The sequence below is a fragment of the Paraphaeosphaeria sporulosa genome, assembly GCF_001642045.1.
Source record: "Paraphaeosphaeria sporulosa strain AP3s5-JAC2a unplaced genomic scaffold CC84scaffold_4, whole genome shotgun sequence".
Taxonomy (NCBI): Eukaryota; Fungi; Ascomycota; class Dothideomycetes; order Pleosporales; family Didymosphaeriaceae; genus Paraphaeosphaeria; species Paraphaeosphaeria sporulosa.
In genome coordinates, this window is record NW_017253363.1 from 1,832,450 (window position 1) to 1,857,289 (window position 24,840).

Consider the following 24,840-nt stretch of genomic DNA (forward strand, 5'->3'; position numbering starts at 1 on the left):
TGTCGGCCGCTCTCCACGGTCGACCAGACCACCACAGCAACCAACCCAGCTGCTCTTTCAAAGCGCGGCAGCCGAGCGCCCGCCTGTTCTTCACCTCGCACTGTGAAGCCGCTCCGAGCGAGCTCCTCAGGCACCCGCCCCCGACGCCGCCGTCTGCCACAGCTATGAATGTCATCAACAGCAGCTTCGCACCCCCTCCGCATCTGCTACCCAACCGCCTGTCACCCACCCGCAACAGTGAGTCTGCCGGCCCTCGCACTATGCTGCGCCCTCAGCCGCACAGCGCCGCTAACGCTTCGCCCTTCGCAGTCCTCTCTCCCTCCATGTCGAACCGAAAACGCAAAGCCGACGACGAAGGCAGTGGCGGCGATGACGACCGCATGTCTGCATCGCCCTCTGGCTCGCCCGCCATCTTGAACCGACCCCTCGCAAAGCACTCGACCAAGCGCATGCGGACCAATATCTCGGGCAGACCCCTGCCGCTGCAACGACTGCTCGAGACTCTGAGCGCCGACGATATGCGAAACGTGCTACAGGCAATCTGCGACCAGCACCCAGACATCGGAAACAAGGTCCTGTCAACCGCGCCCCGGCCGAACATACAGTCAACACTCGAAGTCCTGGCCAGGTACGAGTCACAGTTCCAGGCAGCCTTCCCCTTTGGCGGAAAGCCTTCGTCCGACTACGCATACAACCGTGTGCGGCACCAGCTTATCGAGCTCCTCGAAGCCTTGAAAGACTTTACGCCCCACTTCCTCCCCCCTAACGAAACCCAACCCGCCACGTCGCTTGCCTTCCTGGACGGCGCCACCCAGTACATCCATCGCCTTCCTGACTGGGATACATATCAGCACAACCGACATAAAGAGGAAGCGTACGAAGAGATGGCTAAAGCGTGGGCTGCCGTGTTCCGCGAGGCCGCAAAAAAGGCAGGCGGCATACAGCTTCAGTACGGTGGCTGGGATGAGAAAATCGCCAAGCACAACGAGATGTCTGGCGGTCGCATGCAAGAGGCGGTCAACGAGCTTCGCTCCAGCCTAGGCTGGATGGGTAACGAAGTGCAACAACCTGCTGCAGGCCAACATGGTAACATGTCTGTTAGGGATCAGCTCTTCAACGGAACATACGGCATGGGGGCGTCCGCTCGCGTAGGTGCCTGGTAGATGCTCAGCCATGGATACGGGCACTGTTTCTGGTTTCTTTAGTCTGTCGATCTACGATACCCTGCGTTGCAAGACACGACGTTGGCACCAACACCACCGTTGTCACTGCGACCAAAGCCGCGCAAGAAGCGCATATTCTGGGGGTTCAGGGATGATGTAGCTGGTCAATACTGTAGGGGGAAGGTTCACGATAACGACTTGGCATCTGCATAGCGTCTGCATGGGCTCTTGTCTGCTTTTATACACACGGCACACGGCAAGGTCCGTTTTCTGTCTTTCATTTGTTTCATGGCGTCACTAGGCTGGGCTTCATCTGCGATTCGCTTGCCGCGGCAGCGTAATGTCTATCTTTAGTACAAGTTGAGGCACGGGTTTTCGGTTGATATCTAGTTTAGTTTTCTGGGAGGCGTGGTTGCTCTCCCGATCTGTGAATAGACTTGCTTGCGCTCCTACTGTACGCTTCACATTTTCCCCGTGTTTGCTCTTCTTCAAACCCACTGCTGGACTAGCCTTTGGAATGTTTGGCTCCGTGATTTTGTTAGAAACTGTGGAAGAGTTTGTACCGCCTCCCCCAAGCTCTACACAGGAATCAAATACAAGCTTGGTCCTGGTGGGCACGTCATTAGAGCAGCCAGCATCTATCGAACCACTGGCCTCAGATGTACGTTCGAAGGTATAAGAGAGAGCCGGGCACTTCTCAAGAAAGCTCCTTTTCTCTGGAATCACGACCAGTAAGTATCACGCTCCTAAAGTGCTTCACTCGCTCACATGACTAAGGTGATGGCCGCTTCGTGGCTGCTTGGGACGATCTCAAAAGGCGCTCACGCTGGTTGGAGCCATTCGCGTTAAGTTCGTATGGATCACGGTCCAAGGCGCTTCAGCTAACCAGAATCTCCAAGCTGGTGCCTTTACATAACTAGGAGCAATTCCGGAGAAAGCTTTGAAAGGTCGCGCAGTGTCCACCACGCGAGCCGTCATACTCTTTACTGTGGCTACGTTCCGGACTTACGCACGTTCGAAAGTCTTGGATTCCACTGACTGTTTCGGTGAATCTGCTCCCGAACTGCGGAAAATTGCGTGGTGCGGAATATCAACTCAGGCATACAAGGGCGTCTCGGAAAAGCGTGACCTCGGCAGTGAGGTCACCCCTGGCGGCGGCGGCGGCGGCGTGCTACCCCAGCTCAGCTTCCCCAGCACCCACGCCTGCCCCACTCATCCCCTCCGCCTGCCAGAGCTTCCATTACTCAGACCCAAACAATGCCGCCCGATTTCTCATAGCATCCAACCGCGCGCACAATGTCTGGAACATTTGGCCCCGCCAACAGGGTCTCCTTGGCTGCGACGCGATGTTCGCATTGCGGAGGACTGCGCGCAGGCGGAAGAGCGCGGCGATGGATGAGCAGCACGCAGACTCCCACCAAGAGGCCCAAGACGGCCATCTTCTTCCCTGGTATGCTTCTGTACATGCAGTGTGATCTACCTTTCCAACGTGCTAACAGGCACCAGGTCAAGGCGTCCAGCGCGTCGGAATGATCAAGCCCTGGCTCGAAGCCTTCCCTCGCACCGCAAAGCCCATCCTCGAGGAGATCGATGCCACCCTCGGCGTGCCCCTCACCAAGATCATTGAGAGCGGCACCAACGCCGAGCTGAACCTCACTCACAATTCGCAGCCCGCCATCATGGCCACCTCGATCCTCATCCTGCGCGTCCTCGAGCAGGAATTCGGCTTCAAGACTAGCGACCGGGTGGACATCACACTGGGCCACTCGCTCGGCGAGTTCGCCGCCTTGGTAGCTGGCGGCTACCTCACATTCCAGGATGCGCTGCGCATGGTGCGGAAGCGCGCAGAGGTCATGCTGCGCTGCACCAAGGAGGCCGTCGAGCAAGAGGGCGGCGAGTTTGGCATGATTGCACTCGTCTGCGAGTCGGAAGCCCACATGAAGGCCCTGGTCGCCGGCCTCCGCGAGTTCCTCGAACTGTCGTCGCCCAACTACCAGAACGACTCCAACGACGACGTACCCGCTGTCGAGCAGGTCCTCATCGCCAACATCAACAGCAAGAACCAGATTGTGCTGAGTGGTAGCATTGAGCGGATGCAGACGCTGTTAACGAATCTGCGCCAGTTTGGAGGGCACGATCCGCGAGCAGTACGCCTGAAAAGCGACTCGCCGTTTCATAGCCCGTTGATGAAGCCTGCACAAGAGACGATGAAGCGAATACTTCACAGAGAGAAATCGGACGGTAGCGACATTGTGACGTGGCCGGGCATCATGCCCTGCATCTCCAATGTCTCCGGCAGGCCGTTCCAGAGCAAGGATCAGCTGAAAGACCTGTTGTCAAGAAGTTGCGTTGAGACGGTGCAGTGGTGGCGCTCCATCAAGTACTTGCACGAAGAGGAGAAGGTGAAGAGATACATTGGCATCGGGCCTGGCAAGGTTGGCAGAAACTTGGTTGGAAAAGAGGTCGGTATGAAGGGTGCCGTCAAGGGCGGTGGCGTTTGGGGCATCACGACCCCACAAGACATGGAAGAGGTGGTAAAAGCATTAGACGACACGGAGATATGCGAAGATGAGTGAAGGATTGGGTTGGCAGCAGTCCGCGGCTATGCAGACTGGCTCGAAAGAAGGCAACATTGATAACAGATCGCGTCCAGGATGGTGTACTTTACACGTGTGTATCTGCTACACCCGATATACACCATACAGGCGACACACTGCGGTCTCGTCAGGAGAAAGATACTATGTGCCCTGCACGTTGAGTCCCGCATCGACCTGGATCCTTGCACCCGTAATACTAGTATTCTTCGCCAACATGATAAAGGCATCCGCGCAGTCCTGGAGATCCGTTTCATGCTTGAGCGCAGCCGTATTCTTCGCCCATTGGATCTTCTCATCCGAGTACTTTCTACCCTGTACCCGCGCGTTAGCTCCCTTTGCAAGAACCAAGAAGACAAAGACGCACCCATTCCGTAAGCAACAGCCCGGGCAATACGGTGTTGACGCGTATTTTGGGGCCCTGTGTCGCACCAAGGCATTTGATGAGCTGCAGCTGCGCCGCCTTGGTCACGGCGTAGGGCATCGAGGAGCCGGCCTGCGACACGGCGGCGATGGAGCCGCTGCTGATGAAAGCGCCGCCGTCGGGATTGGATTCAAACGTGGGCTTGGCGGCTTTGAGGAGGGCGAGGGGCGCTTTGACGTTGGCGGCCCAGCACTGGGGGGTGTTAGTCGTGTTCTGTAAGATATTCGAGGGTGGTGTCTGTGAAAGTGGATTAGAGAGAGATAGAGCAGAAGGCACTTGCCTTGTCCCACTCGTCTTCAGACATGCTATCCAGATCTGCAAAGTCACTGAAGCGTGTCCATCCCTATGCTCTTAGTACGTGCTCGCCCTCTTCCAATACCTAGACCCACCGCGTTCGAAATCACAACGTCAATCCCACCAAGCTGCTTGATCGTCTCCTCCACCACTCTCCTGCACTCGGACGTGTCGCACATGTCCTATTTCTGTCAGCTCAGCCCAGCCCACTACAGCTCTTGTCACCTCCCCTCGATGCGTCCGAAAAGCCGCCGAAGGGAGAAGTGCAAGCGTGAGGGGCACGTACACCCTTGATCGCCACCGCCTTGACACCCTGCTTCTCGCACGCCTGGACTACATTCTGCGCGGGCTCGACCCGGTTGAAGTAGTTGACTGCGACATTGGCGCCTTCCTTGGCGAAGGAGATGCTTATGGTCTCGCCGAGCCCGCTGCGGGACGGTTGAATCAGTTAGCGGATCGGGTCACCAGACCTTTGAATCAACGTGACGAGGTCCGATAAGGTGGTCATGGTGATCAGTATGGAGCTTACGCTGAGCCGCCCGTGACGAGCACATTTCTGCCCTTGAGGCTGTACGGCATTACTAGTCTGTGAGTCTATGAGAGAGGTTGCGGAGGATGGATGCTGCAAGGAAAGTGGGAGTATCGAAGATGGGAAATCTTGTATTATCTCGAGGCAAGATGCGGTGGTCGTGTGTTGTTGTCGACAGTAAAGTCGATGTGGGGCATAGCTTACAGCGTACTATGGATGGCGGGGGTGTGCTACCTTCCGCGAGCCGCACTGAAAGTAGCAAAAGTTACCTCGGCAATGTAGCACCCTCCAGATGTCATCTACCATGATGAATTACTAATTCGAGGACTGTTCCCCTGTCCTGATGCAATGTTCCATCCTAGGTAGGGACTTCCGGTCATGACCATGCAACATCACAGTTTACGTCGGGCGGCCCGAGGAAATCCGCTCTCCCGACGAGAGCTGGCAAAGTTACGGGTAGGAGGGCTGTGTAGCAATTTTCGTTGCCGACAGTTGTCCAATGGCGGCAACGCCCTATCTATCGATGTCTACCTCCAAGTAAAAGCACTACACAACGCCAACTTGCAACATCAAGGCCGGATCCCAGCCTGTATCTGCTCCTCATCATCACAATCACCAATCGTTTCGGTATCTGTTTCCGGGCGGTATTCGTCCGGCTCGAAATCTATCAGCGCATACTACATGCCGCCGAAATCCAGACCCCAGTCGTCATCTCCTTCCATGTCCATGTTCATACTCATGTCGCCCATGTCCAGATCTAAGCCTGGCAGATTACCCATATCGGCGCTTATGCCACCTGTGTTCCCATCCACTACCATGCCGCTCAAGTCCAAGCCCGCACCGGCATCGCCAAGGTCCAATTCCTGGTCGATGTTCTGTTGTAACTGTTTGTTGAGATCAGTCAAGTCTGCACCCACTGCCGCGATCGAGGCTGCGGCCGCATCATTCATGGCCTTGTCAAGATCGGTGGTCAGACTTGGTGCTTGCACCATGCCGACGTTGGATAGATCTACGTTGGCAGTTGAGAGACCTGCTTGCGCGATGACAGCGAGTTGAGCTTCAACACGACGATGCAGTCGCACGACGGCTTCGGCAGCTGATGGATCCGTAGACACAAAGCTTGCCGCGTTGTCAAACTCATCTTTGAGCATTTCGCGGAGGTTTGACTGTGTCCGAGGAGGCTGAGGTGCAGGAGCAGAGCAGCCTGCCCACTCAACGGGCAATACACTATCCGTGATCATAGGTGCGCAGATGAGAGATACGCCGATGTCGAGTGCTGCTGCACCATTTCCCGCGTCGGTTTGAGCCTTGACCTCGTCGATGATTGCTCGAAGCGTTTGTTGGGTACCGAGAAGGTCTATACAGGTGTACAGCTGGCGGTGCGTGTAGCTAGGCGGGTTAGGTTGGATAGAAGCATTCGTAGCCCACTGGGAAAGCTGCTGCACAGTGTGGCGCAGCGAGGAGGCGAGCGTGTTGTTCGTCGCTGTAGTCCACTGTTCGAGCTCAGAAGTGGGAGAAGACACTGAACGAACATAATGCAGACTAGGTTTGATGGCCTCCAGGAGCTGGTCCATGTCCGTGCTATACCCGGAGTAGCGCCGCTTCAGGGTGCGGAAGCATGTCTCGAGCCGAGCCGATACGATCGAGAGAATCGTGGAATGCATAGCCTGTGCGTCACCCGATGTGGGGGCCGATCTAATCAATTTGTGGAATATCTGCACCATCACATCGTGGTCTTGGTGTGTCTGCGTAAGCGCATGCGAGGCCATCCATGTCAGGCCTCCTACCAGGGATGGCAGAAGAAATGTCTCGTGGAGATCTAAAAAGCAATTAGCGACCCTCCATGTTCGTATTGCGCAGCCAATCACTCACACTCTAAGCCGCCCTTCACCGAGTCCAAAGATAGGACATCTACGGAACAGGCCATCGCTGTCTGATTAAAGAGTGTGGGCACTATGAGGTAGAATTCTTGAGGTCGGCATGATGCGAACACATCGTTACTGAGGCCTTCTTTGTCGGCGTCAAATAAGCCCTTCAGCCACCCACCCAGGTGGTTGCCTTGCTCTTCGGTCAAATCATTAGAAGAGATGCTCCGGTGTCCACGCTCCAGTAACCGGGCGACGAACGAGTCGTGTCCGATGCCTAGATCGTTATAGGTGAGCTCGTATCGATATACGAAGGCCAGAACAAGGACAAGGATGGCACTGAATTCATCGTATACTGGTTGGTACTCTGTCCGATGTCAGCCACCTGCTTGTATTGATTCGAACAGACAAACCTACCTTGATCGGTCTCATAATGCCACTCATCCAGGAACTGACATAGCGGTCGCAGTATGCTGGCCGGTGATGTAAACTGCAAGATTACATCGAGTGCTGTTGTTTTCTTCGAAAGCGTGTTGCATAGTGTCTTCAGGTACATGGTCATTTGCGTTTCGCAGAGGTGCGCGACGAACTGGGACGTAGTCAGTAGATGCTTTGTGTCCTGTGCCAACTGGACCTACATCTACAAGAGCGGCTACAATGGCACCGGCATTCCCATCCAGGTTTTCCAATTCTTCAATGTATGCGGTCGCCTTGTCGATATTGTCCTTGCACTGCTTCAAGAGATCTTGTTTTACGTATCTCGTTGCTGGTGGACCTTGCATCGGAGCTTCCCCAAGTAGACGCTCTACAGTATTCGCTGGAATAAGATTGTGCAAAGCGCACGCATTCAGAAAGTCTTGTCTCACATCTGCGAGAGAGCTGTTGTTACCAAGCATATCATCAAATCCCTGGGAGAATGCAGGAAAAGCGTTCGGGTCAATTCGACTGAAAGCCTGTGTTATGCATAGCTCCGGGTTCATGGCGTACAGCGGAGCTGTGAGCTGGGTCAAAAGTGTGGGCACTTTGTTAACAAGGAACGACTTCAGAGAAGTCATTGTTTGTGTTGATTCACTCCTGTACATAGCGTTTGCCAGTATGTCGAAGGAAGCGGTAACCAAATCTGTCGCCATATTTTGAGCGTCCATCTTGTATCGTCAGCTGCGTTCGCCTGCAAAAGCAGCCGGAATTACCTTGTAGAACGAATGCAAGTAGTTGTTGATGATAATGTCGTCTGTTAGGGGACGTGCGATAAGCTTTTCGAAGTCAATACTATGGAATATCTTACAGGCAATTGGCTTACCAATGCATTAAGGAATATGTAGAGACCTGCTCTTGTGTTTATTTGTGGAAGATCAATCACAGCCTCAAGCTGCAGCGCCGCAACTTCGAGTCCCGCATTCTCGTTCGTTTGCCCAGCACTTGACTTGTCATGGAAGTCATGTTCTTTTTGGTAAATCTCGAGGCGATTCGCAATCTGAATGGAAGTTTGTGACAGGAACGGAATGAAAGTTGTAAGCGCCCGTGCAAAGGCTTTCCGGATATCTGTGCCTTCCGTCAGCTGGTCTGCATGCAACCAAGTCGATCAACTAGCGGTGTTATGGATAGCTGCCATGACCTGTGTTCAGCTGAGGAAATGACCCACCCTTCAACTCATCCCTGTTCAGCAACTGCAGGATTTTGACATTCTCGATCAGCCCCACAACGAGCATGCCAAGTCCTTCGCGAACATTGATTGACTGTTGCTGAGGCTGCTGCTGGATGCCGGCCATTGCCTGTAGCATCGAATCGTTTGTATGCGACGCGACCATCGCTGACATCCATCTAATGGCGGCTTTCACCGTTCGGGTGCCTTCCGCATTGCTGGCTGGTCTTTCGGGCCGTTCGCCCGAAAAGGCCTTATGTAAACGATGGAATAAGATCTCATCTAGCTCTGAGGGATTCTGCCATCGAGATGGGTCTTTTGGGTTTGTATTGTCGCTCGACTGGATAGGCCGATCTTTCGAAAATTGGAAAGCGGCGGCAAGAATGTCGGATGCATCGACTTTCTTCAGGGCGAGCAGGCGCTCAGCATACACAATTACACGGGGATCAACGCTGTTCAACCCAGCAGCTCGTGGCTTCACTAATAATGCTGCAAGCTTGTGTCCGGGGAGGGGCGACCGCGTGTGCAGCTGAGTCGCAGCGGCAGCGAACAGGTCGATGTCAATCCGGTTTTCCAGGCACCTGTCAAGAAACAAAGCCCACTCCTTGACCAAGGAATCCATCGTCCATGAGGGGGGCGACGGGACGGGGCGCCGGGCTTTCGGCTGGTGTACTAGGAATATTGAGGCGTGGTGTGTTGTAGAAATAAGGACAAGCCTGGCGACAATAGAGAGCTTGAGAGCGCAGATCGCTGCCAGGGTCCACTGCACGCCGACCTTGGCACAAGCGAACCGCGGTACGACGCGAGTCAGTTCAACAAGTTCGCGTAGGTATGGTTGTCAGCGTGGGCCAATTATACTTGATAATGTTGAAAGGAGAAATGAGGGTGTAGTGGGCGACGTCGAATAGGAGGAAGTAGTCACTGTTGCCGCCTCCTTTGTCGTTGCGCGTCTGCCACGCAGCTTCCGCGGGCGCTCGAAACGGTTGTGGCTGTACTGGTAGCACCAAAGCGTGGACATGCAGATCCTTGCCTCACTCTTCGTCCTACACGAGCACATCACTGGCACGCGGCATATCGCAGATCTGCAGATCTGATCTGATGTCTTGTCATTTCGAAATGAAGCTGTCGTACATGTAACGAAACCGAAAGCGGTCCCTGCGAGACGGGATGGCCGCTATGCCTGCCCAAATCCTTGTCCAACGCCATGCAATTAGATCCCACACAATGCCATGCTTCGTATCCGGACCCGCACCCGATCGCAAACTAGGCCGAAGTGACAGCCGCCATCCAGCGCCGTGAGGTCGGTTCGCGATCAAGCCTCGTTTTTGGCTTCTCCATCGAGGTTGGGCGCCCGGGGACCCACCATCCAATCCTGCATTGCCAGCCACTGACTCCACGTCTGTTCGGCACCCTCAATTTCTGCTAGGTGAGCGTCCTGTAGTGGCTTGAGGAACGGAACTGATTCATGCGGAGACATGTCGTAATGGTGCTTGACTTCCGCCCACTCGGTGCTCTTGGCCGTGAAAAGATAGTTGCGACGCTCACATTCGTGGACCGGGCCAACCCCCTTCCGCCAGTCCTCTCCGAAGAAGCCATGCATAATGCCGTCTTTGTCCATGCCAGTAATGACAAGTCGGCGGATGTAGGGAACGAGAGAAACCCACGTTGGTACTGGTTGACCACCACGGGCGTTGCTCACGGGACCTTGTCGGGGCCAGGGGTGGTTGTAAGCGCCAGGACCTGATGCGTTCGGCATGGGACCGGCCGAGTTGACGATGGGTGTTGACGTCCATTGGAATGGCAAGCAGATGTTGACGAGAGCGGCGACGGCCTGGACGCCATTGTCGTGCTGGGCGTGGTCGAGGAAGTAACGCTGGCAGCTTTGGTAGGCGGGATGCCACTCGAAGATGTCGAACTGGGGTTGCCCCGCATTGCCGGACCCTGACTCTCCAGATGACGAGCTTGCACCGCCGGGAAAAGGTCCACCTCGTGGAGGAAAGGATGGATAGCCGGCCGGGAAGTGCGTTGCAAACCCGTGGAGGTTGGACATGGTGGTGATGGTTCACAGTATATGGGACTACTGCAGGGACGAGAGGAATCAGCACGTCTGGTTGGCCAGCGGGCGGGAACACCAGTATATGTGTTTCAGCACTCACCCAAAACACACAGCGGACGGCCGGTGGCAGAGGGCCCTACGGCGCGGGAGCGAGAAGGGACCTGAGGGTCTAGAGTCGGCGGCCTGGCGATGACGACAGGCGTTGCGCTTGCAGCACTGGTGCTTGGGGCGAGACGAGAATCGAGAGAGGCGTTGTCAGGCGTTGACGGGAACCAAGCATGCCTGGCGAACCATGGATCCTTATATCTCGACCTCGGCCGTGAAGTCAGAGAGGGTCAAGACTGAATAAGGTGTGGCTTCGGGCGCCTCCTATAGTCGAGTATTGAAGCCCCGGTGCGGTTCACTCTATTCCAAAATGATCCCTGGTGGGCATCCAAGTCGAATCCAGTCGAGGCGTGCTCGGCTCTGCTGACCCTGGCTGCGATCTGATGCGGCGGATCTTGCGTCTGGGACCCGGCCCCAATCGCAGCGGGTCATGGACGCCGGGCGGCGGAGATGCCGCCGCGCGTGCGTGTGCGGTGCGGTGCGGCAGAGGCGATGCCTGGGCGGCGCGGGTTGTGTGGGTTGCAACTCAACACCATGCGCCCGGCTGCAGGCCAACAGCTCGTCGTGCTGCCGTCGCGCCCAGCATGTCTGCGCCCGCTATGCTCGCTGCGATGCCTCCGTGCCGCTGGAGACGCTCCTGGCCGTGCTGGTCGCTGGCGAGGAGTGCGGTCGGCGCCGCCGAGTTCTGGATGCACATCGCCTACGCAGCGTTCACCACGGCGCAACGTCGTCTTCTGCTTTTGTCATCACATCGCCCAGGAGCACACGAATGCGTGCGAGCTGGTCCGTTAACAGTCGCCGACCGACTGGAATTGACAATGCGCCGCCAAACGCCTCGCTGCGCTGGTAGGCCTCGTTCATGCGCCTGAAGCTCCACCGCGGCGGCCACCGCTACACAGCCAGACGTTGCAAGCTCTGCTGCTCCGTGCTTTTCGGAGGATTTCCACAGCACCGCGCGCGCGTGTGCAGTCCCTCCTGCAGGCTTTCTCATTGCAGCCACGCCAAGCGAGCTGCCATCTAACCCTCTGGCTGTCTTCGTCGCCGACCAATGCGGCCTGCTGCTCAGCGCAGCCTGAATGCGGAAGGCAATATTCGCTGCCAGCTATAGTGTCAAACTGTACGTCACGCAGCCTCCGTGGCTTACCCTGAGGCTTGCCTGCTGCCAGGCGCGAAACGTGCGCTTTGCTTTGCTGGTCTGGAGTCTCGAGCAGTCGAAACGGGAGGTTGCACAGCCATACCGCGCCCGCTCGCCAGCTCAGACGACAGTGACGAGAGTTTCGTCCAGGCGCTCCCATCCAATAGCATCCTAGGCGGGCCTGCACTGGGGCTCGCAATGCCTCCGCGGCCCGCGTCATCGACGGAGGCGAGTTTTTCCAGCGCGTGGGGATGCTCCCGACAGCCTGGGAACCGCGATCTCAGTGCTACGCTGGCCTGCACGCAATCCGAACATCTGCGACTCGTTCACGATCCATCACACAGCCGCAGCATCGTGGCGTCCATCTGCATATTCGTCTATCTTGCCTGTTCCTAGTCAGCCCCTTCACCATGTCCTACTCGTTGGCCTCGCGCACCAAGGAGAGTCATTCCATCATCCGTGGTTGCACAAAACACCCTATTGACTCTGTAGCAGCTCGCCAATGGGCTATCCATGCCAACCATCCATCTCGGCGTCTACCTGACTTCCGGTTCTGAAACCTATCAGGCGTGTCGGTGGGCTTTGGAGGTATGGCTTCACCTTCCTGTCCCGGGTCGATGTAGCGCCTGTGTCATGTGCTCACCTATGCTTCTAGGCCGGGTATCGAGGGTAGGTCAACGTGCAACCACAAGCCACTGTGAACTAGTTGACCAATGACGTGCGCAGCATTGACAGTGCCCAAATGTACCACAATGAGAAGGAAAGTGGAAAGGCAGTATCCGACTTCCTCTCCAGCAGTGACAATACAGATTCGCTCAAGCGCGAGGACATCCATTTTACCTCCAAGCTAGCATCCAACTCATCATACGATGCCGCCCGCAAATCGATCACGCGATCAGTAAAAGGATGTGGGCTTGGCTATATCGATCTGTTTCTGCTGCACTCTCCCCATGGAGGCAAGAAGGCTAGGCTCGAAAGCTGGAGAGCAGTCGAGGACGCAATTGACGACGGCGAGATCAGAATTGGTGGCGTCTCAAATTACGGAGTCAAGCATGTCAGTACTCTTCCGCAATGTTCTCCTTGATCTTCTGCATATGAGACACGAGCTTGCAGAGCCTACCGATGCAGCCTCTTGACATGGTCCCAAGAAACCGAGCAATGGAGAACCCCAGCTGCTAACAATACCTACCTTCCTTATCGCGGGTAGCTCATGAGTGGTTGGTAGCTCCGGGATCGCGTTTCTCCGGCTGCAAGCAAGGCTCGGTTGCAAAGTAGTCATGTTGGAATTACACACACATGATGTGGATACACGAGCGGCTCACTGACCATCTACAGCTGCAAGAGCTTCTAGATTCCAAGCCCAGAATCCTCCCGGCTGTGAATCAGATTGAGATTCATCCGTTTAATACACGCTTCGACATCGCCGACTTCTGCCAGGAGCATGACATTGTGGTGGAAGCTTATGCCCCGCTGGTCAGAGCGCTGAAGATGAAGCATCCCGTCATCGCGTCTCTTTCCAAAAAGTATTCGTGCACGCCAGGCCAGCTGCTTGTCAGTTGGAGCCTGCAGCATGGTTACGTGCCGCTGCCCAAGAGCGTGAACAAGGCGAGAATCGTCGAGAATGGTGAGGTTGGGGGGTTCTCCATCGATGACAGCGATATCAAGAAGATGGATGCACTGGACGAGTATCTAGTTACTGGTAAGTTAAGTCCCCTTCTCCGAGCTGCGCCCACGCGAGCGAGGAAAACCGATTTCGGTGCTCAGTATCTCCCCAATATATGCGGCTGCTGACCACTCCGAGACTGGGACCCCACCGACACGGCGTGAGGTCGGCAGGGCACACGCGCAGTCGCGAAGTCGGGCGCGGGATGCGTGGGCATTGTATTTGCTGCTGCGAGCGGGGGTTTGGGGATGGTGAGGAGGCTGGAATACCCGTGGCAGGGATCAAGCGTTCGTAGCAACTTCAGCCGCTTCCGGGTGTAATTGGCCGCAGCGCGCGCCGTTGTCGGATGACTGCGGCGCGTTGCGACCCCGCGGCCGTCTGTGAGCCCTCCCACCACGTCCCATGGACCCTGAATCCGACACGTAAAGATTCGTTTGCGGCGCCGAGAACGGCAACTGTTGACGGTCCAGAATGACAGCGCCGGCCTCGCCCAGACGCGGCGAGCGTCACGTGCCTTCGCCGCCGCCCCGTTCTCATTGGCCCGCCGCGTCCTTATCTTTTGCATGTACACCATGGTTTGCATACCAAAAATGTGACGCCACTACACTCCCGGCAATTGACCACTGAGAGAACGCGCCGTGTTTGGATCGCCCAGGCCGCTGACGCTGCTTTGACCACAGTGATTTCCTGCCGTCACCAAGAGCATGCTCCGCCAGCGGGCAGGCTAGGTAAAGGACGGAGGCTTGCGTCTGGGCTGTTGAAAGTGTATATATACGGCGCGTCCGTCGCTCCTCCCATAGCTACTTCTCTTGTCAAACTCGACTTACTCATTCACTCACTTCCCTTTCTAACACACCCACTTCACCACTCCACATACACAATGGCTGAGCCCGAGTTTGAGCAAGCGTACAAGGGTGAGTACTCGACGCCCCCCGTTCGGTTGACTGTCACGACGTCCTCACAAGCATTGCATGTTTGCTTTAGCAGTGAGGACGAACGATCATCAGCCCGCATAACAATAGCGCGTGAACACTATTCTGACGTACGTCTAGAGCTCGTCTCCACTCTTGAGGCCTCCACCCTCTTCGAGAAGAACCCCGAGTACAAGAAGGCCCTCGAGGTTGTCTCCATCCCCGAGCGTGTCATCCAGTTCCGCGTTGTCTGGGAGGACGACTCCGGCAAGTGCCAGGTCAACAAGGGCTACCGTGTGCAGTTCAACTCCGCCCTCGGCCCCTACAAGGGCGGTCTCCGTCTTCACCCCACCGTCAACCTTTCCATCCTCAAGTTCCTCGGTTTCGAGCAGATCTTCAAGAATGCTCTTACCGGCCTGAACATGGGCGGTGGCAAGGGTGGAGCCGACTTCGATCCCAAGGGCAAGAGCGACAACGAGATCCGCAAGTTCTGCGTTGCCTTCATGACCGAGCTCTCCAAGCACATCGGTGCCGACACCGACGTCCCCGCCGGCGACATCAACGTTGGTGGTCGCGAGATCGGCTACATGTTCGGCCAGTACCGCCGCCTTCGCAACCAGTGGGAGGGTGTCTTGACCGGCAAGGGCCTCAACTGGGGTGGTAGCTTGATCCGCCCAGAGGCCACCGGATACGGTCTTGTCTACTACGTCGAGCACATGATCAATTACGCCTCTGGCGGCAAGGAGTCGTTCAAGGGCAAGAAGGTCGCCATCTCCGGCTCCGGCAACGTTGCCCAGTACGCCGCTCTCAAGGTCATCGAGCTTGGCGGTACCGTCGTCTCGCTCTCCGACAGCAAGGGCTCCTTGATCGCTACCGAGGGCAAGGGCTTCGCCCCCGAAGATATCTCTAAGATTGCTTCCCTGAAGCTCAAGCGCCAGGCTCTTACTGCCTACGAGGGCCACTCTTTCAACTACATCGAGGGTGCCCGCCCTTGGAAGCACGTCGGCAACGTCGACGTTGCCCTCCCCTCGGCAACCCAGAATGAGGTCTCTCAGGATGAGGCCGAGGCTCTCATCGCCGCGGGCTGCAAGTTCATTGCTGAAGGCTCCAACATGGGCTGCACCCAGGAGGCCATCGACGCCTTCGAGTCTCACCGCAAGTCCTCTGGAGGCAACGCCATCTGGTACGCCCCCGGAAAGGCCGCCAACGCTGGTGGTGTCGCTGTCTCTGGTCTTGAGATGGCTCAGAACTCCCAGCGCCTATCCTGGACTACCGAGGAGGTTGACGCCAAGCTCGCTGGCATCATGAAGGACTGCTTCGAGAACTGCCTCCAGACCGCCAAGGAGTACATCACCCCCAAGGAGGGCGAGTTCCCGTCGCTCGTGGCTGGTGCCAACGTTGCCGGTTTCAAGAAGGTCGCTGCTGCCATGCACGACCAGGGCGACTGGTGGGGCACTGCTTAGAGCATGAGCAGTCGGGCTTTCCTTGTATCATATTGAGGCGTTATCAGCGGGGGAAGAAACAAAGGATCACGGCTTTTGTTTATGTTAGATACCATTGATGAATTTACGGCATGAACATGAATATTTGGATTCTCTGGGTTTCAAGTTGTGAGGAATGTTTTGCTAACCAATGATGCATCCATGCCTCAGGACATCTTCATGCCTTCCAAATGCATCCCGAGGAGAAAAACCAAATCTGAACCCCCACCCGATCAACCCCGCCCCGCAATCCTCACCAAACCCATCGCAGGCAGCAGCAAAAAAGCAAACCTCCAAGACGCGTCACCCCTCTCCCACATTGTCTATTCCCCATACTTTTCTTCTTTGCCTGAATCCTATGTATGTATGCCCTCGGAGAAACACACCCCGAATCCCAAGCTCCCTGCCGAGGCTCGCCAACGCCCCACGCCATGACAGCACTTTTGCTGCAGCCCAGCGCCTAAGTTTCCGCTTGCGGACATCTGATCGCGTGCGCGCATCGAGTAACAGGCGGGTGCGCTGGTGGGGCGATAAGGGACGCGTGCTAGGGCGCGGGCACTATGGTAGTGGGGAACATGGTTGAGGTGAGGCGAAAGGCGACGCGGTGGAGAGGGCTGCTGTGGACGATATCGGAGGTCGGGTGGGATCGGAGCGGGAGTTAGCACGGGAGCTGTGGTGAGTGCGACTTCGCTGTGGATGGTGGTGAGGCATCATGGAGTTTTTTAATTAGCATTACCAGCATATTGGCGCGATGAGGGCCTTCTGAGGATTACATGCAGTGTTGGTTAGACAGGCCGTTGGAGATTAGGCTGCGAAACGTCCACACCATGGCTTGTTTCTTCGAATTCATGTTGTTGCTGCTCGATTCATACTCCGCGTCGCTTTGTAATTTTTTTTCTCAACACACCTGCCGTCCACCACATCGCTTTTCGATCTAAATGTTGGCCCATCTCGACGAATCATTCGACTTTCCCAGAAATGATCCACGCTTCGCAATGATCACACCCTGAGTCACATAGACGCTTCATTAATTATCTTTGCCTCCTGCTGCACTCGCACCGTCCCGGTCGTCCTTTTCCTTGCGAGGATGGAGATAGTACCTAGATGGATCAAGTAGCTCGTACTTTCTTTTCCGAACTCCTCGCAATGCCGCAAACCTCTGCATCACTCGCACTAGGTGTCCCTCTGGCAGGGCTTCGAAAGCGACGATTATTGCGCCGTAGGTAGCACGCTTCTGTGCCTTGATGGTCCGATCGACAAACCGTTGTGCAATTTCTTGATCAACTCTTCCGCGCCAAAATAGCTGCCCAGCTCAATCATCTTGACGAAGTAGATCTCGACTGTCTCGCGGGTTTCGTAAGAATCCAGATGCAGCGGTCCAGCATGCGGGAGCTTGTGACGCGGATACCCGACTGCTTCGAGAACTTCCCATTTGGCGACGGGCAACCTATGCGTCTTGATCCATGTTAGAAAGATTTCCCACACATCAAGTTCGACATAAGGGAGAGAAACCTTTTGATCCTGCTCTTCGGCCCAACTTTTTCGAAATATATTGCGGAAGAATTCGGAGTTTTTAGTGATGAGGTCTTTGGAGACTCGATATGGCTTGACGTTTGGGCCAATCTCGACGACAGCCTTGGAATGGCTTGAGCGCTTGCCGGGTCGGGTTGACTCGCCATCCAGACTGGAGACGGAGTTTTGAGACCCTATCTTGTTGTTTACTTCTGCACGTTGAGAAGGGTGTGCGAGGTGAGCACTTAGGTGTTGCCGAGTCGAAAGAGGACTCACGAGTCGATATATAGGAACTCCGCGTCGAAACATTGTGAAGTGTGAAGTTGAGCTAGGTCAGTGCACAAGACATGCGCGAAGACGAAGTGAATTTCCAACCACGTGAGTTTACCCATATTCAGTATGAGCCCAGAGATGGAGGAATCCATCTCCTCTGGAAATACATGGAGCTGGTTGAGGCATGCAGCGCATTATGGAGTAATTACATGATGGTATCCATACTGCTCTTGCTATACCGAGTCGCAATTGATATGTGCGCCTCGAGTGCAAGGCCATTGTGTAGGCTTATCCTGTACATTCTACAATGGTACTTTCGAAGACACAGTCCATTCGTAGATGATCAGATAAGATTAAGTGGGAGAACGTAGCCCGTCTCAAGAAGCTCCGGCCCTAGCGTGGGGCGCAGCGGAGTGGCGATACCGTCATCCAATCATGGCGCGACTGTCAACCCACACCGCTGCTGATCCCTACGCTCGGTTCGCGGCTCAGGGACCACACCTGGCGATGCCTCTACAAGACGCGCTTTTCAACGCACTCTCTTCTCCTAAACCCACCACATTCTTTTTGGAGGCACAATGAAGTCGTCAGTCACTACAGCGACCCAGCAGCCCAAGCAGCCGGCCAAGAGGAGCTTGACCGTCAAGGGCGAGGCGCAGAAAACAGAGCAAACCGCCCCTCAGAACGAACACGACCACTTTTTCTGGACTTACACCGAAGAGCCGCACCGGACACGGCGACAGGCAATTATCAAGGCCCATCCGGAAGTATGTCGCGCTCTACGGATTTGTGATCTACCTTTGCTAAGCACCTGCAGGTAACGAAACTCTGCGGACCAGAGCCCCTCACCAAATATGTCGTTGCATTCGTCGTCTCCCTGCAGGTCTTCTGTGCATACCTCCTCCGTGACAAGCCGTTTTTGTCATGGTCGACTTTCCTCACCGCATACATAATCGGCGCCACGGCGAACCAGAACCTCTTCCTTGCAATCCACGAGATCTCACACAACCTGGCCTTCAGGAGCCCGCTAGCGAACAGGGTCTTTGCCGTGTTTGCCAATCTCCCAATTGGAATACCATATAGCGCGTCGTTCAGGGTACGAAGCGCCTCAATTCGTGACCTATCGATACAGAGACTGACCCGGTGTAGCCATATCATCTTACGCACCACAAATCACTTGGCGTGAACGGCCTGGACACCGATCTCCCCACCGCATTCGAAGCCCTCTTTCTTGACTCGGTCGGCGGTAAAGCATTCTTTTGCACCTTCCAGATCCTCTTCTACGCCCTCCGGCCAATGTTCGTCTACCAGCTCCCGCTGACCAAGATCCACCTCTTCAACGTCGTCGCCCAGCTCGTCTTCGATTACGCACTTGTACACATTATCGGCGGAAAGGCGCTCGGATACATGATCTTGAGCAGCTTCTTGGCCGGCTCTCTACACCCATGCGCAGGCCATTTCATCGCGGAGCATTACGTCTTCGAGAAGCCCAACAAGGACGCCATGAACGCAGCAAACAAGATCCCAATCCCGGAGACATACTCCTACTATGGCGTGCTCAACTTTTTCACGTACAACGTTGGACTGCACAACGAGCACCACGATTTCCCTGCTGTGCCGTGGACGCGCCTCCCGAAGCTGAACAAGATCGCGCACGAGTTTTACGATGATCTGCCCGTGCACAAGAGCTGGGTGAATGTCATTTGGCAGTTTATCTGGGACAAGGATGTCAGTCTGTGGTCTCGTGTAAAGAGAGAAGAGGGTGGAAGGAGGGTTGGTGGTGGCAGCGGATGGAACGAGGAAGACCTGGGCCACAATGAGAAGAAGGGACCCATTCCTGGAGTCTTGTAGTCTCGATGTGAGCGCTTGGTAGCATTTCTAGGCGTTATATTGGTGCGAGAAATGAAACGGATTCACAGGACACTTCTTCGCCCATTTTCCGACTGCACCTAATAGATATTTCCTTGCCGGCAACGAGCAAGCGTGCCGCAGGACTTTATGGCCCACATGTAGTACTGCATGGTTGACTGCCCTGCACAGCCATGCCCACGAGCCACGACCAACTTCAGCGTTTCCAGGCGTGGGCGCACCGGGTTGAGGTTTTCATAGGTCCTTGAAGATGTTCTCAGCCGATTCCAGATGACTATGGATGACTGCATTGGAAAGTACGTCGAATTGTCCGCAGCAGCTTTTGAGCCCAGAAGAGCCAAGGGCAACCTTTTGGGCAAAGCCAGGGGACGCATGGAAGACCGACGGTGCCTATCGCGGGGATCGCTTCGTCATCGAGTTCAAAACGGTATCGGAGCAACTGAAAGATGATGCAGATGCCAAACTAATCGAGCCGGAGGGTCCTTGCAAAGTGTGAGCAATGACTGAGATGAATTCTCTAGCTACCTGGCTGACTCTTGGTGATAATTTTGTTTGTGCGTTCACCAAGGCTCTTAGCACCCCAGTGCGTCTCCTGTTTTACGTTACGGATGATTCAGTAGATGCACTCAGCACCTCGAATTATACAATTTGGGAGGCAGCACCAGCCACCTCAGCTGCTGCGACTTTCTTCGATACAATTTAGATTGGCATACAAAGCTTTGTTGACGGAGCTACCGGGTTCAACAATCCCGTCGAGATCGTTTTCGAAGAAGCACTTACAATCTGGCCCGATGTGCTGTCCAGGATCCAATGTCTTGTCAGCATCGGAACAGGGTCCCAACAGTATGCGATCGGCACCCACGGATCTCTGGAACGTTACCTAGGGAGATCGAAAGGATTACGTCAAGCTTCTGCTCGATGCCGGAGTGAATGTGAGCATGGCATTATATAACGATCCAATTGGCAAGCACATGAGCCATGGCTGGACACCATTGCATTCCGCAGCAGAATCAGGGCATGTGGATGTAGTCGAATTGCTGGTCAGGAGAGGAGTAGAGGTCGACGCCGAATTTCACACGTCCGATCGTGTCACTCACGGGTCAAGCTTGCGGTCGCTGGCGGAAATGTCCGGATACACCCGTTTGCCCAACTCTTTCTCGAACGCCCCTCCGACTTAATGTGTGGCATAACGCCATTGGCTGTGGCGACGAAATCGGGACATGAATGTGCAGTCAGATTTCTCATTGAGTCTGGGGCAGATGTAGATTTCAGTGCGTGGTGGTCAGAACAGCGAGACCTTTCCCAGCACGTGTACGGCGGGAGGGTTCGAGAACCAGAAAGTCGGAGCATGCAAGGAGCAGGGATGCAGATTTCAAATTACAACCCTGTGTCTTCTTGGCATGGGGGTTTTTCTCAGCGCGTGGTGAAGGGTGTTGGTCTTTAGGTGATGGTTGGACATATGTGCGGCTTGTTAGGGCTTCTTGGTATGAATGATAACCCTTTGTAAACAGAAAATCCTTCCTTTCTTCCATATCCACGAACGCTTCTCCCATATTACCCGTATGAACCACAGCATCACCGACGAACAACAAAGCCATGGATTGATCGTTTGCTCCTTTGAGACTCAACCATCGCTTTATGACGACTTGAAAATCTACAGGTGTCCCGAATCACACTGCAAAGCAGCACCTTGCAGCTCTTATCCTACACTTGACCCTTTGGCTTCGGTGCATACTGCCTAAAGCTCTTCCGTGTCACATTCGCCGTATCCAGCTTCCCATCGTCCCACACACACTTCACACTCCAAATTTTCAAAGATGTATTATCAATCGCAATCCCAGGGAACCACACCTCGATCCAGTTGTCCACAAACTTCTCTGCCGGCGTGCAACTGAAGTTGTGTTCGTCAAAGAAGGCGAAGCATGCGGTGCCCACGTTTGGACCGATCGACCTATCTTATCCTCAGTGAACGGTCCGAGACACATATAACAGTATGTGGAGTCACTAACGCGATGGATGTGAAAGGGGCAACAGGGTTCTCCTCGTCGACGCATCCTTTAGACGTCCAGCAGATGGGGTAGTTTGGATAGAATGAGGGGGGGTGATAGACGCAGGGCGGGGTCCAGTTCTCATAGAGACAGAGGAAGACGCCGCCGCGTTCTTCGCGGACGTTGAGACTGCGGACGTGCGGCGGGATGGCGTCGAGGTGGGAGTTGGGCACCAACTGAGGGGCGGAGAGCGCACCGGCGACCATGACGCACAGTACGAGGGCCATGACAGGACAGAGAAGCATTCTCATATGCATGATGCGGATGGTGATATCGACGATGTGTATAAAGTGGCGTCGTGGGAAGTAGAGAAGCTGCGATATTTTAGTCAGTGTCAGAAGCTTGGTGACTGTTTGCAGGTCAATTTCAATCAAGTAATGCGCGTCGGCGAGAGACAGTAATTCAGCATGTTCGCAGGCCACTAAGAACTCATAGCGCTGAGTAGCGAGACTGTGATAGCTCGAGCTTTCCCGCAGGGTCGTACGTGTTCTTCAGGCTGCTCCATACCGTATGAGAAATTACCGTTGGTACACCAGTGGTTCAACTTTATTCTGCTCTTTACGTCATTCAGTATAGGCTTTACGACTATGAACGCCAATGTGAGGCTCATCATCAGACAAGCATAGTGATCATTCGTCATATGAAAGGGTAACCAGTGCTACAACCATACCATCGCTCATATGCACGCTAGACCTGGGAGGTCCACGCTTGGCGCTCCTATGCAAATGCACATTTAGACTGCCTCTCCATAACCCTGTGAATGCATGACAATAAACGCCCTCTAAATGCAATATCCTGGAGCGCTTCCGTGGATATATGTTCATCTCACCCATCTCTCGCCGGCCTTCTCGACCCCAAGATATCCAATGCTTCATCCACACATAGATCTTAGGCATCGGACGTCTACGCGTTTCCCGGCCTTTCGTCTGTATCAACGTGCCACACCACGTAGTTTGGCAGCCCATACACACCATATCCCGCCCTTTTTGCCATCTTGGCGAAGCCCTCCGTCTCTGCCTGGTTCTCGAACGCGTAGCAGGGAAAGTTGATGCCGGACCGGTGAACATCTGCTTTGACGATGATGTTAACGCCACCGATACCGTCAAGTGGAATCTCAGCATCTTTGTCTTCGCGCCAGTCGCCTTGAAGAGCCATGTGGTTCCGGAGGCCAAAGATCTTCAGGTTCTTGTAGCCTTCTGCGAGGACCAGGTCCTTGTCTTTCTCGACATTGGCAACGACCTTGAGCGATTCAGGGGTTTCCTGCCAAGAGTTGTAATCGAATCGGCCCTCGATATCGACCATCTTTCCGTTGACTTCCCTGTACCTATGGAACCAGACATTCGGCACGAGAATGTCTCTGTCGTGGAGAATAAAGTCCTCGATAATCTCGGGCGGGCTGTCGTGAATGTCCACATCTCTCCAGTACACCCAGCTATGCTCGGGCCTCAACGCTGTGGCAAGAAGGTAGTTTCTCGCCCGTGCTAAAGCTTTCCTTCGCGGGCCTTGTGCCTCAAAGCTGTGCCTGTCATGCACCTCTTGTGACAACGTCACGCCAAAGTCCTTCTCCACGATCATGGTAGAGTGGAAAGCAACCTCAGGATTGCCCTGTACTCTCTCCAGCTCTTTTGCCAGAGCCGCCATGGTGTCATCTTCGCTATCGCCAACCAGAAATGCGAGATCTATGAGTTCATGCGGGTACGTCAGCGAACTGAGTAGATCGAAATGTTGCGGGAGGTGTTTGGACGCCTCGCGTATCGGCGTAAGGATGAGCACGCGCTCCCGCTTCTTGACCGCATCGACTGTTGACTGTATCTCGTTCAGATTCACGTAATTGATCGAGCTATCGTTGATTGCGATGGACTTGTGTGGATTGAATATGACGGGTGTCTGGCGGTGTCTATACCACTCCTCGTTTTCGTTTGCTGTCATATGCAAGGGCGATTTCGCGGGTCCCCAGCAGTAGAACCTGATTTCTTGTCAGCTATGTTGGGGCTAAGTCCACTCGAGTGGTGCCATACCTTTGCATCTCCCCTGCGGCAGACCCCATTGACCGCCATAACAATGCCAACACCGCGACCACCCCAAACAGCGCCCATGTCCTTGGACTCCGTAAGGTATGCAATACCTGCCTGCTCGGCGGCAACCTCGCTCTAGCAGCCTTCCACGAATAGCTCTTGGGCATGAGCATTCTACCTACCCCCTCGTGGCTCGCAGCGCTTTTGTCCTCGTCGTCGCCGCCTCTGCTCTGTGATATGCGCACCGAACTGATGCGTGGCCGCACGTTGTTGTTCGTCTGGTCACCGTCGCGCTTTTTGCGAACGGGTGCAAGGTGAAGTGAATCCAGCGTGACTGCAGGCGCGACTTGCGTAGTCGCAACGGGAAAGAGCTAGAACAGTGAATGGGGTAGGAGGGCGGCCGTTTGCGCGGAAAGTGCCGTGCAGCGCAGGGAAGGAACGAGCGGATGTCAAATACCGCTCTGGGGTCGCGAGGAAAAGAACGATCGACTCGTGAAGCAATAAGTAGCGAATGTGTGGAGCGAATGCGTGAGTGCTGCTGTCGCGAGCGTGTTTACATCGTATCTCAATGAACCGCTGGCGCGCTAAAGGATCCGTCCCCTGGCCCACCTATGACGACGATGCTCCACGGTGCTCCATCTTGCACGCACAATCCACATCGTGGTCCGTCCCAGTCGAATATCCTGGGGTCCATTCTCGATGTATCTTTTGTCAGTGTCAATGTGTCACACACGCTATCAGATTCCGTAGGCACGCGAGTTCACGTGACCCTCGGCACGTTCATCTGCTCCTACTTCGGTCGGCAAATCAGGTACGATACGGGACGCCACACCCGCGCCGATCTTTCGGCTGACGGGCCCTGAAACTGCCATACAAATCAACCACAGGTGTTAATGATTAACTTGAGTTTGAGTTCGAGTTCAAGGTCCTGACTACCTATGATACCTCGTTTGCCTCCCAAGGTAAATATGTCTACACGTGCTATTAGGCGACACTCATGTCATTCCGAGAGAGGTCGTTTTTATCTCTACGACAGAGTTATAGAGTTAACGTGAGGAGGCTCGATAGCACAGAACTGCGCAGTGGAACTCGTCATTGTCTATATATAGCAATCTGGTTTGAAGGAGCAGCAAGCAGCTGCAGACATCTCCATCATGGTCGTCAAATCAAGCTCACGTTGCGAAGCACTACGGCTTACAAGCGTAGCCGAAATTTTGAGCATTCGGCTACTTTGAGTACAAGACGGGCCGGGACAGGCCTC

General features: G+C 54.9%; 11 protein-coding genes across 11 annotated transcripts; 6 read left to right on the top strand and 5 right to left on the bottom strand.

Annotated features, from left to right (window-relative positions):
- The first annotated feature begins 21 nt into the window (after positions 1–21).
- CC84DRAFT_1143619 (nuclear envelope protein-like protein Cut8) lies at positions 22–1,614 on the top strand. The gene is made up of 2 exons (XM_018176422.1): positions 22–237; positions 310–1,614. The coding sequence occupies exons 1-2, from the start codon at positions 165–167 to the stop codon at positions 1,161–1,163; spliced, it is 927 nt and encodes a 308-aa protein (XP_018037598.1). The 5' UTR covers positions 22–164; the 3' UTR covers positions 1,164–1,614.
- Positions 1,615–2,459: 845 nt separating this feature from the next.
- Positions 2,460–3,739, top strand: CC84DRAFT_1216224 (FabD/lysophospholipase-like protein; the record flags this gene model as incomplete). Its single annotated transcript, XM_018182784.1, has 2 exons — positions 2,460–2,613; positions 2,670–3,739. 2 exons carry the CDS (start codon positions 2,460–2,462, stop codon positions 3,737–3,739), a joined length of 1,224 nt encoding a protein of 407 aa, XP_018037599.1.
- An 81-nt stretch (positions 3,740–3,820) lies between these two features.
- Positions 3,821–5,211, bottom strand: CC84DRAFT_644934 (short chain dehydrogenase/reductase). The gene is made up of 6 exons (XM_018186998.1): positions 5,005–5,211; positions 4,762–4,903; positions 4,571–4,657; positions 4,462–4,524; positions 4,125–4,373; positions 3,821–4,072 (listed from the first exon to the last, which is right to left on the bottom strand). The coding sequence occupies exons 1-6, from the start codon at positions 5,052–5,054 to the stop codon at positions 3,902–3,904; spliced, it is 762 nt and encodes a 253-aa protein (XP_018037600.1). The 5' UTR covers positions 5,055–5,211; the 3' UTR covers positions 3,821–3,901.
- Positions 5,212–5,457: 246 nt separating this feature from the next.
- Positions 5,458–9,205, bottom strand: CC84DRAFT_1163449 (Med5-domain-containing protein). The gene is made up of 7 exons (XM_018178266.1): positions 8,512–9,205; positions 8,170–8,411; positions 8,060–8,122; positions 7,508–8,014; positions 7,287–7,458; positions 6,877–7,236; positions 5,458–6,823 (listed from the first exon to the last, which is right to left on the bottom strand). The coding sequence occupies exons 1-7, from the start codon at positions 9,131–9,133 to the stop codon at positions 5,682–5,684; spliced, it is 3,108 nt and encodes a 1,035-aa protein (XP_018037601.1). The 5' UTR covers positions 9,134–9,205; the 3' UTR covers positions 5,458–5,681.
- Positions 9,206–9,610: 405 nt separating this feature from the next.
- Positions 9,611–10,930, bottom strand: CC84DRAFT_1163451 (uncharacterized protein). Its single transcript, XM_018178267.1, has one exon. It carries the CDS (start codon positions 10,559–10,561, stop codon positions 9,824–9,826), a length of 738 nt encoding a protein of 245 aa, XP_018037602.1. The 5' UTR covers positions 10,562–10,930; the 3' UTR covers positions 9,611–9,823.
- Positions 10,931–12,055: 1,125 nt separating this feature from the next.
- On the top strand, positions 12,056–13,786 carry CC84DRAFT_1163452 (Aldo/keto reductase). Its single transcript, XM_018178268.1, has 6 exons — positions 12,056–12,247; positions 12,303–12,395; positions 12,463–12,476; positions 12,534–12,861; positions 13,143–13,506; positions 13,609–13,786. Exons 1-6 carry the CDS (start codon positions 12,218–12,220, stop codon positions 13,632–13,634), a joined length of 855 nt encoding a protein of 284 aa, XP_018037603.1. The 5' UTR covers positions 12,056–12,217; the 3' UTR covers positions 13,635–13,786.
- A 564-nt stretch (positions 13,787–14,350) lies between these two features.
- CC84DRAFT_1089383 (NADP-specific glutamate dehydrogenase-like protein) lies at positions 14,351–15,844 on the top strand (the record flags this gene model as incomplete). The annotated part of the gene is made up of 2 exons (XM_018174302.1): positions 14,351–14,384; positions 14,523–15,844. 2 exons carry the CDS (start codon positions 14,351–14,353, stop codon positions 15,842–15,844), a joined length of 1,356 nt encoding a protein of 451 aa, XP_018037604.1.
- A 757-nt stretch (positions 15,845–16,601) lies between these two features.
- On the bottom strand, positions 16,602–17,974 carry CC84DRAFT_1163457 (uncharacterized protein). The gene is made up of 3 exons (XM_018178269.1): positions 17,665–17,974; positions 17,371–17,611; positions 16,602–17,313 (listed from the first exon to the last, which is right to left on the bottom strand). Exons 1-3 carry the CDS (start codon positions 17,764–17,766, stop codon positions 17,072–17,074), a joined length of 585 nt encoding a protein of 194 aa, XP_018037605.1. The 5' UTR covers positions 17,767–17,974; the 3' UTR covers positions 16,602–17,071.
- A 251-nt stretch (positions 17,975–18,225) lies between these two features.
- Positions 18,226–19,498, top strand: CC84DRAFT_1088178 (sphingolipid delta4-desaturase; the record flags this gene model as incomplete). The annotated part of the gene is made up of 3 exons (XM_018174243.1): positions 18,226–18,414; positions 18,465–18,743; positions 18,797–19,498. The coding sequence occupies 3 exons, from the start codon at positions 18,226–18,228 to the stop codon at positions 19,496–19,498; spliced, it is 1,170 nt and encodes a 389-aa protein (XP_018037606.1).
- A 1,049-nt stretch (positions 19,499–20,547) lies between these two features.
- On the top strand, positions 20,548–21,041 carry CC84DRAFT_645359 (uncharacterized protein). The gene has a single exon (XM_018187001.1). The coding sequence runs from the start codon at positions 20,694–20,696 to the stop codon at positions 20,958–20,960; it is 267 nt and encodes an 88-aa protein (XP_018037607.1). The 5' UTR covers positions 20,548–20,693; the 3' UTR covers positions 20,961–21,041.
- Positions 21,042–22,184: 1,143 nt separating this feature from the next.
- Positions 22,185–24,228, bottom strand: CC84DRAFT_1143635 (mannan polymerase-like protein II complex ANP1 subunit). Its single transcript, XM_018176423.1, has 2 exons — positions 23,583–24,228; positions 22,185–23,530 (listed from the first exon to the last, which is right to left on the bottom strand). Exons 1-2 carry the CDS (start codon positions 23,750–23,752, stop codon positions 22,468–22,470), a joined length of 1,233 nt encoding a protein of 410 aa, XP_018037608.1. The 5' UTR covers positions 23,753–24,228; the 3' UTR covers positions 22,185–22,467.
- Between the last annotated feature and the right edge of the window lie 612 nt (positions 24,229–24,840).

What these genes read in the sequence shown, in the direction of transcription:
- CC84DRAFT_1143619 (XM_018176422.1), top strand. Translation starts at nt 165, where the DNA reads ATGAATGTCATCAACAGCAGCTTCGCACCCCCTCCGCATCTGCTACCC. An exon ending in CCTGTCACCCACCCGCAACA is followed by an intron (nt 238 to 309) that starts GTGAGTCTGCCG and finishes CGCCCTTCGCAG; the next exon opens with TCCTCTCTCCCTCCATGTCG.
- CC84DRAFT_644934 (XM_018186998.1), bottom strand. Translation starts at nt 5,054, where the DNA reads ATGCCGTACAGCCTCAAGGGCAGAAATGTGCTCGTCACGGGCGGCTCA. An exon ending in ACGTTGTGATTTCGAACGCG is followed by an intron (nt 4,525 to 4,570) that starts GTGGGTCTAGGT and finishes CTAAGAGCATAG; the next exon opens with GGATGGACACGCTTCAGTGA. An exon ending in CTGAAGACGAGTGGGACAAG is followed by an intron (nt 4,374 to 4,461) that starts GCAAGTGCCTTC and finishes AACACCCCCCAG; the next exon opens with TGCTGGGCCGCCAACGTCAA.
- CC84DRAFT_1163449 (XM_018178266.1), bottom strand. Translation starts at nt 9,133, where the DNA reads ATGGATTCCTTGGTCAAGGAGTGGGCTTTGTTTCTTGACAGGTGCCTG. An exon ending in GAACAGGGATGAGTTGAAGG is followed by an intron (nt 8,412 to 8,511) that starts GTGGGTCATTTC and finishes CGGAAGGCACAG; the next exon opens with ATATCCGGAAAGCCTTTGCA. An exon ending in TTGTAGCCGCTCTTGTAGAT is followed by an intron (nt 7,459 to 7,507) that starts GTAGGTCCAGTT and finishes ACTACGTCCCAG; the next exon opens with TTCGTCGCGCACCTCTGCGA.
- CC84DRAFT_1163451 (XM_018178267.1), bottom strand. Translation starts at nt 10,561, where the DNA reads ATGTCCAACCTCCACGGGTTTGCAACGCACTTCCCGGCCGGCTATCCA.
- CC84DRAFT_1163452 (XM_018178268.1), top strand. Translation starts at nt 12,218, where the DNA reads ATGTCCTACTCGTTGGCCTCGCGCACCAAG. An exon ending in CGTTGGCCTCGCGCACCAAG is followed by an intron (nt 12,248 to 12,302) that starts GAGAGTCATTCC and finishes ACTCTGTAGCAG; the next exon opens with CTCGCCAATGGGCTATCCAT. An exon ending in CAAATTACGGAGTCAAGCAT is followed by an intron (nt 12,862 to 13,142) that starts GTCAGTACTCTT and finishes GACCATCTACAG; the next exon opens with CTGCAAGAGCTTCTAGATTC.
- CC84DRAFT_1163457 (XM_018178269.1), bottom strand. Translation starts at nt 17,766, where the DNA reads ATGGGTAAACTCACGTGGTTGGAAATTCACTTCGTCTTCGCGCATGTC. An exon ending in AATGTTTCGACGCGGAGTTC is followed by an intron (nt 17,612 to 17,664) that starts CTATATATCGAC and finishes CTAAGTGCTCAC; the next exon opens with CTCGCACACCCTTCTCAACG. An exon ending in AGAGCAGGATCAAAAGGTTT is followed by an intron (nt 17,314 to 17,370) that starts CTCTCCCTTATG and finishes GGATCAAGACGC; the next exon opens with ATAGGTTGCCCGTCGCCAAA.
- CC84DRAFT_645359 (XM_018187001.1), top strand. Translation starts at nt 20,694, where the DNA reads ATGTGTGGCATAACGCCATTGGCTGTGGCGACGAAATCGGGACATGAA.
- CC84DRAFT_1143635 (XM_018176423.1), bottom strand. Translation starts at nt 23,752, where the DNA reads ATGCTCATGCCCAAGAGCTATTCGTGGAAGGCTGCTAGAGCGAGGTTG. An exon ending in GCCGCAGGGGAGATGCAAAG is followed by an intron (nt 23,531 to 23,582) that starts GTATGGCACCAC and finishes ACAAGAAATCAG; the next exon opens with GTTCTACTGCTGGGGACCCG.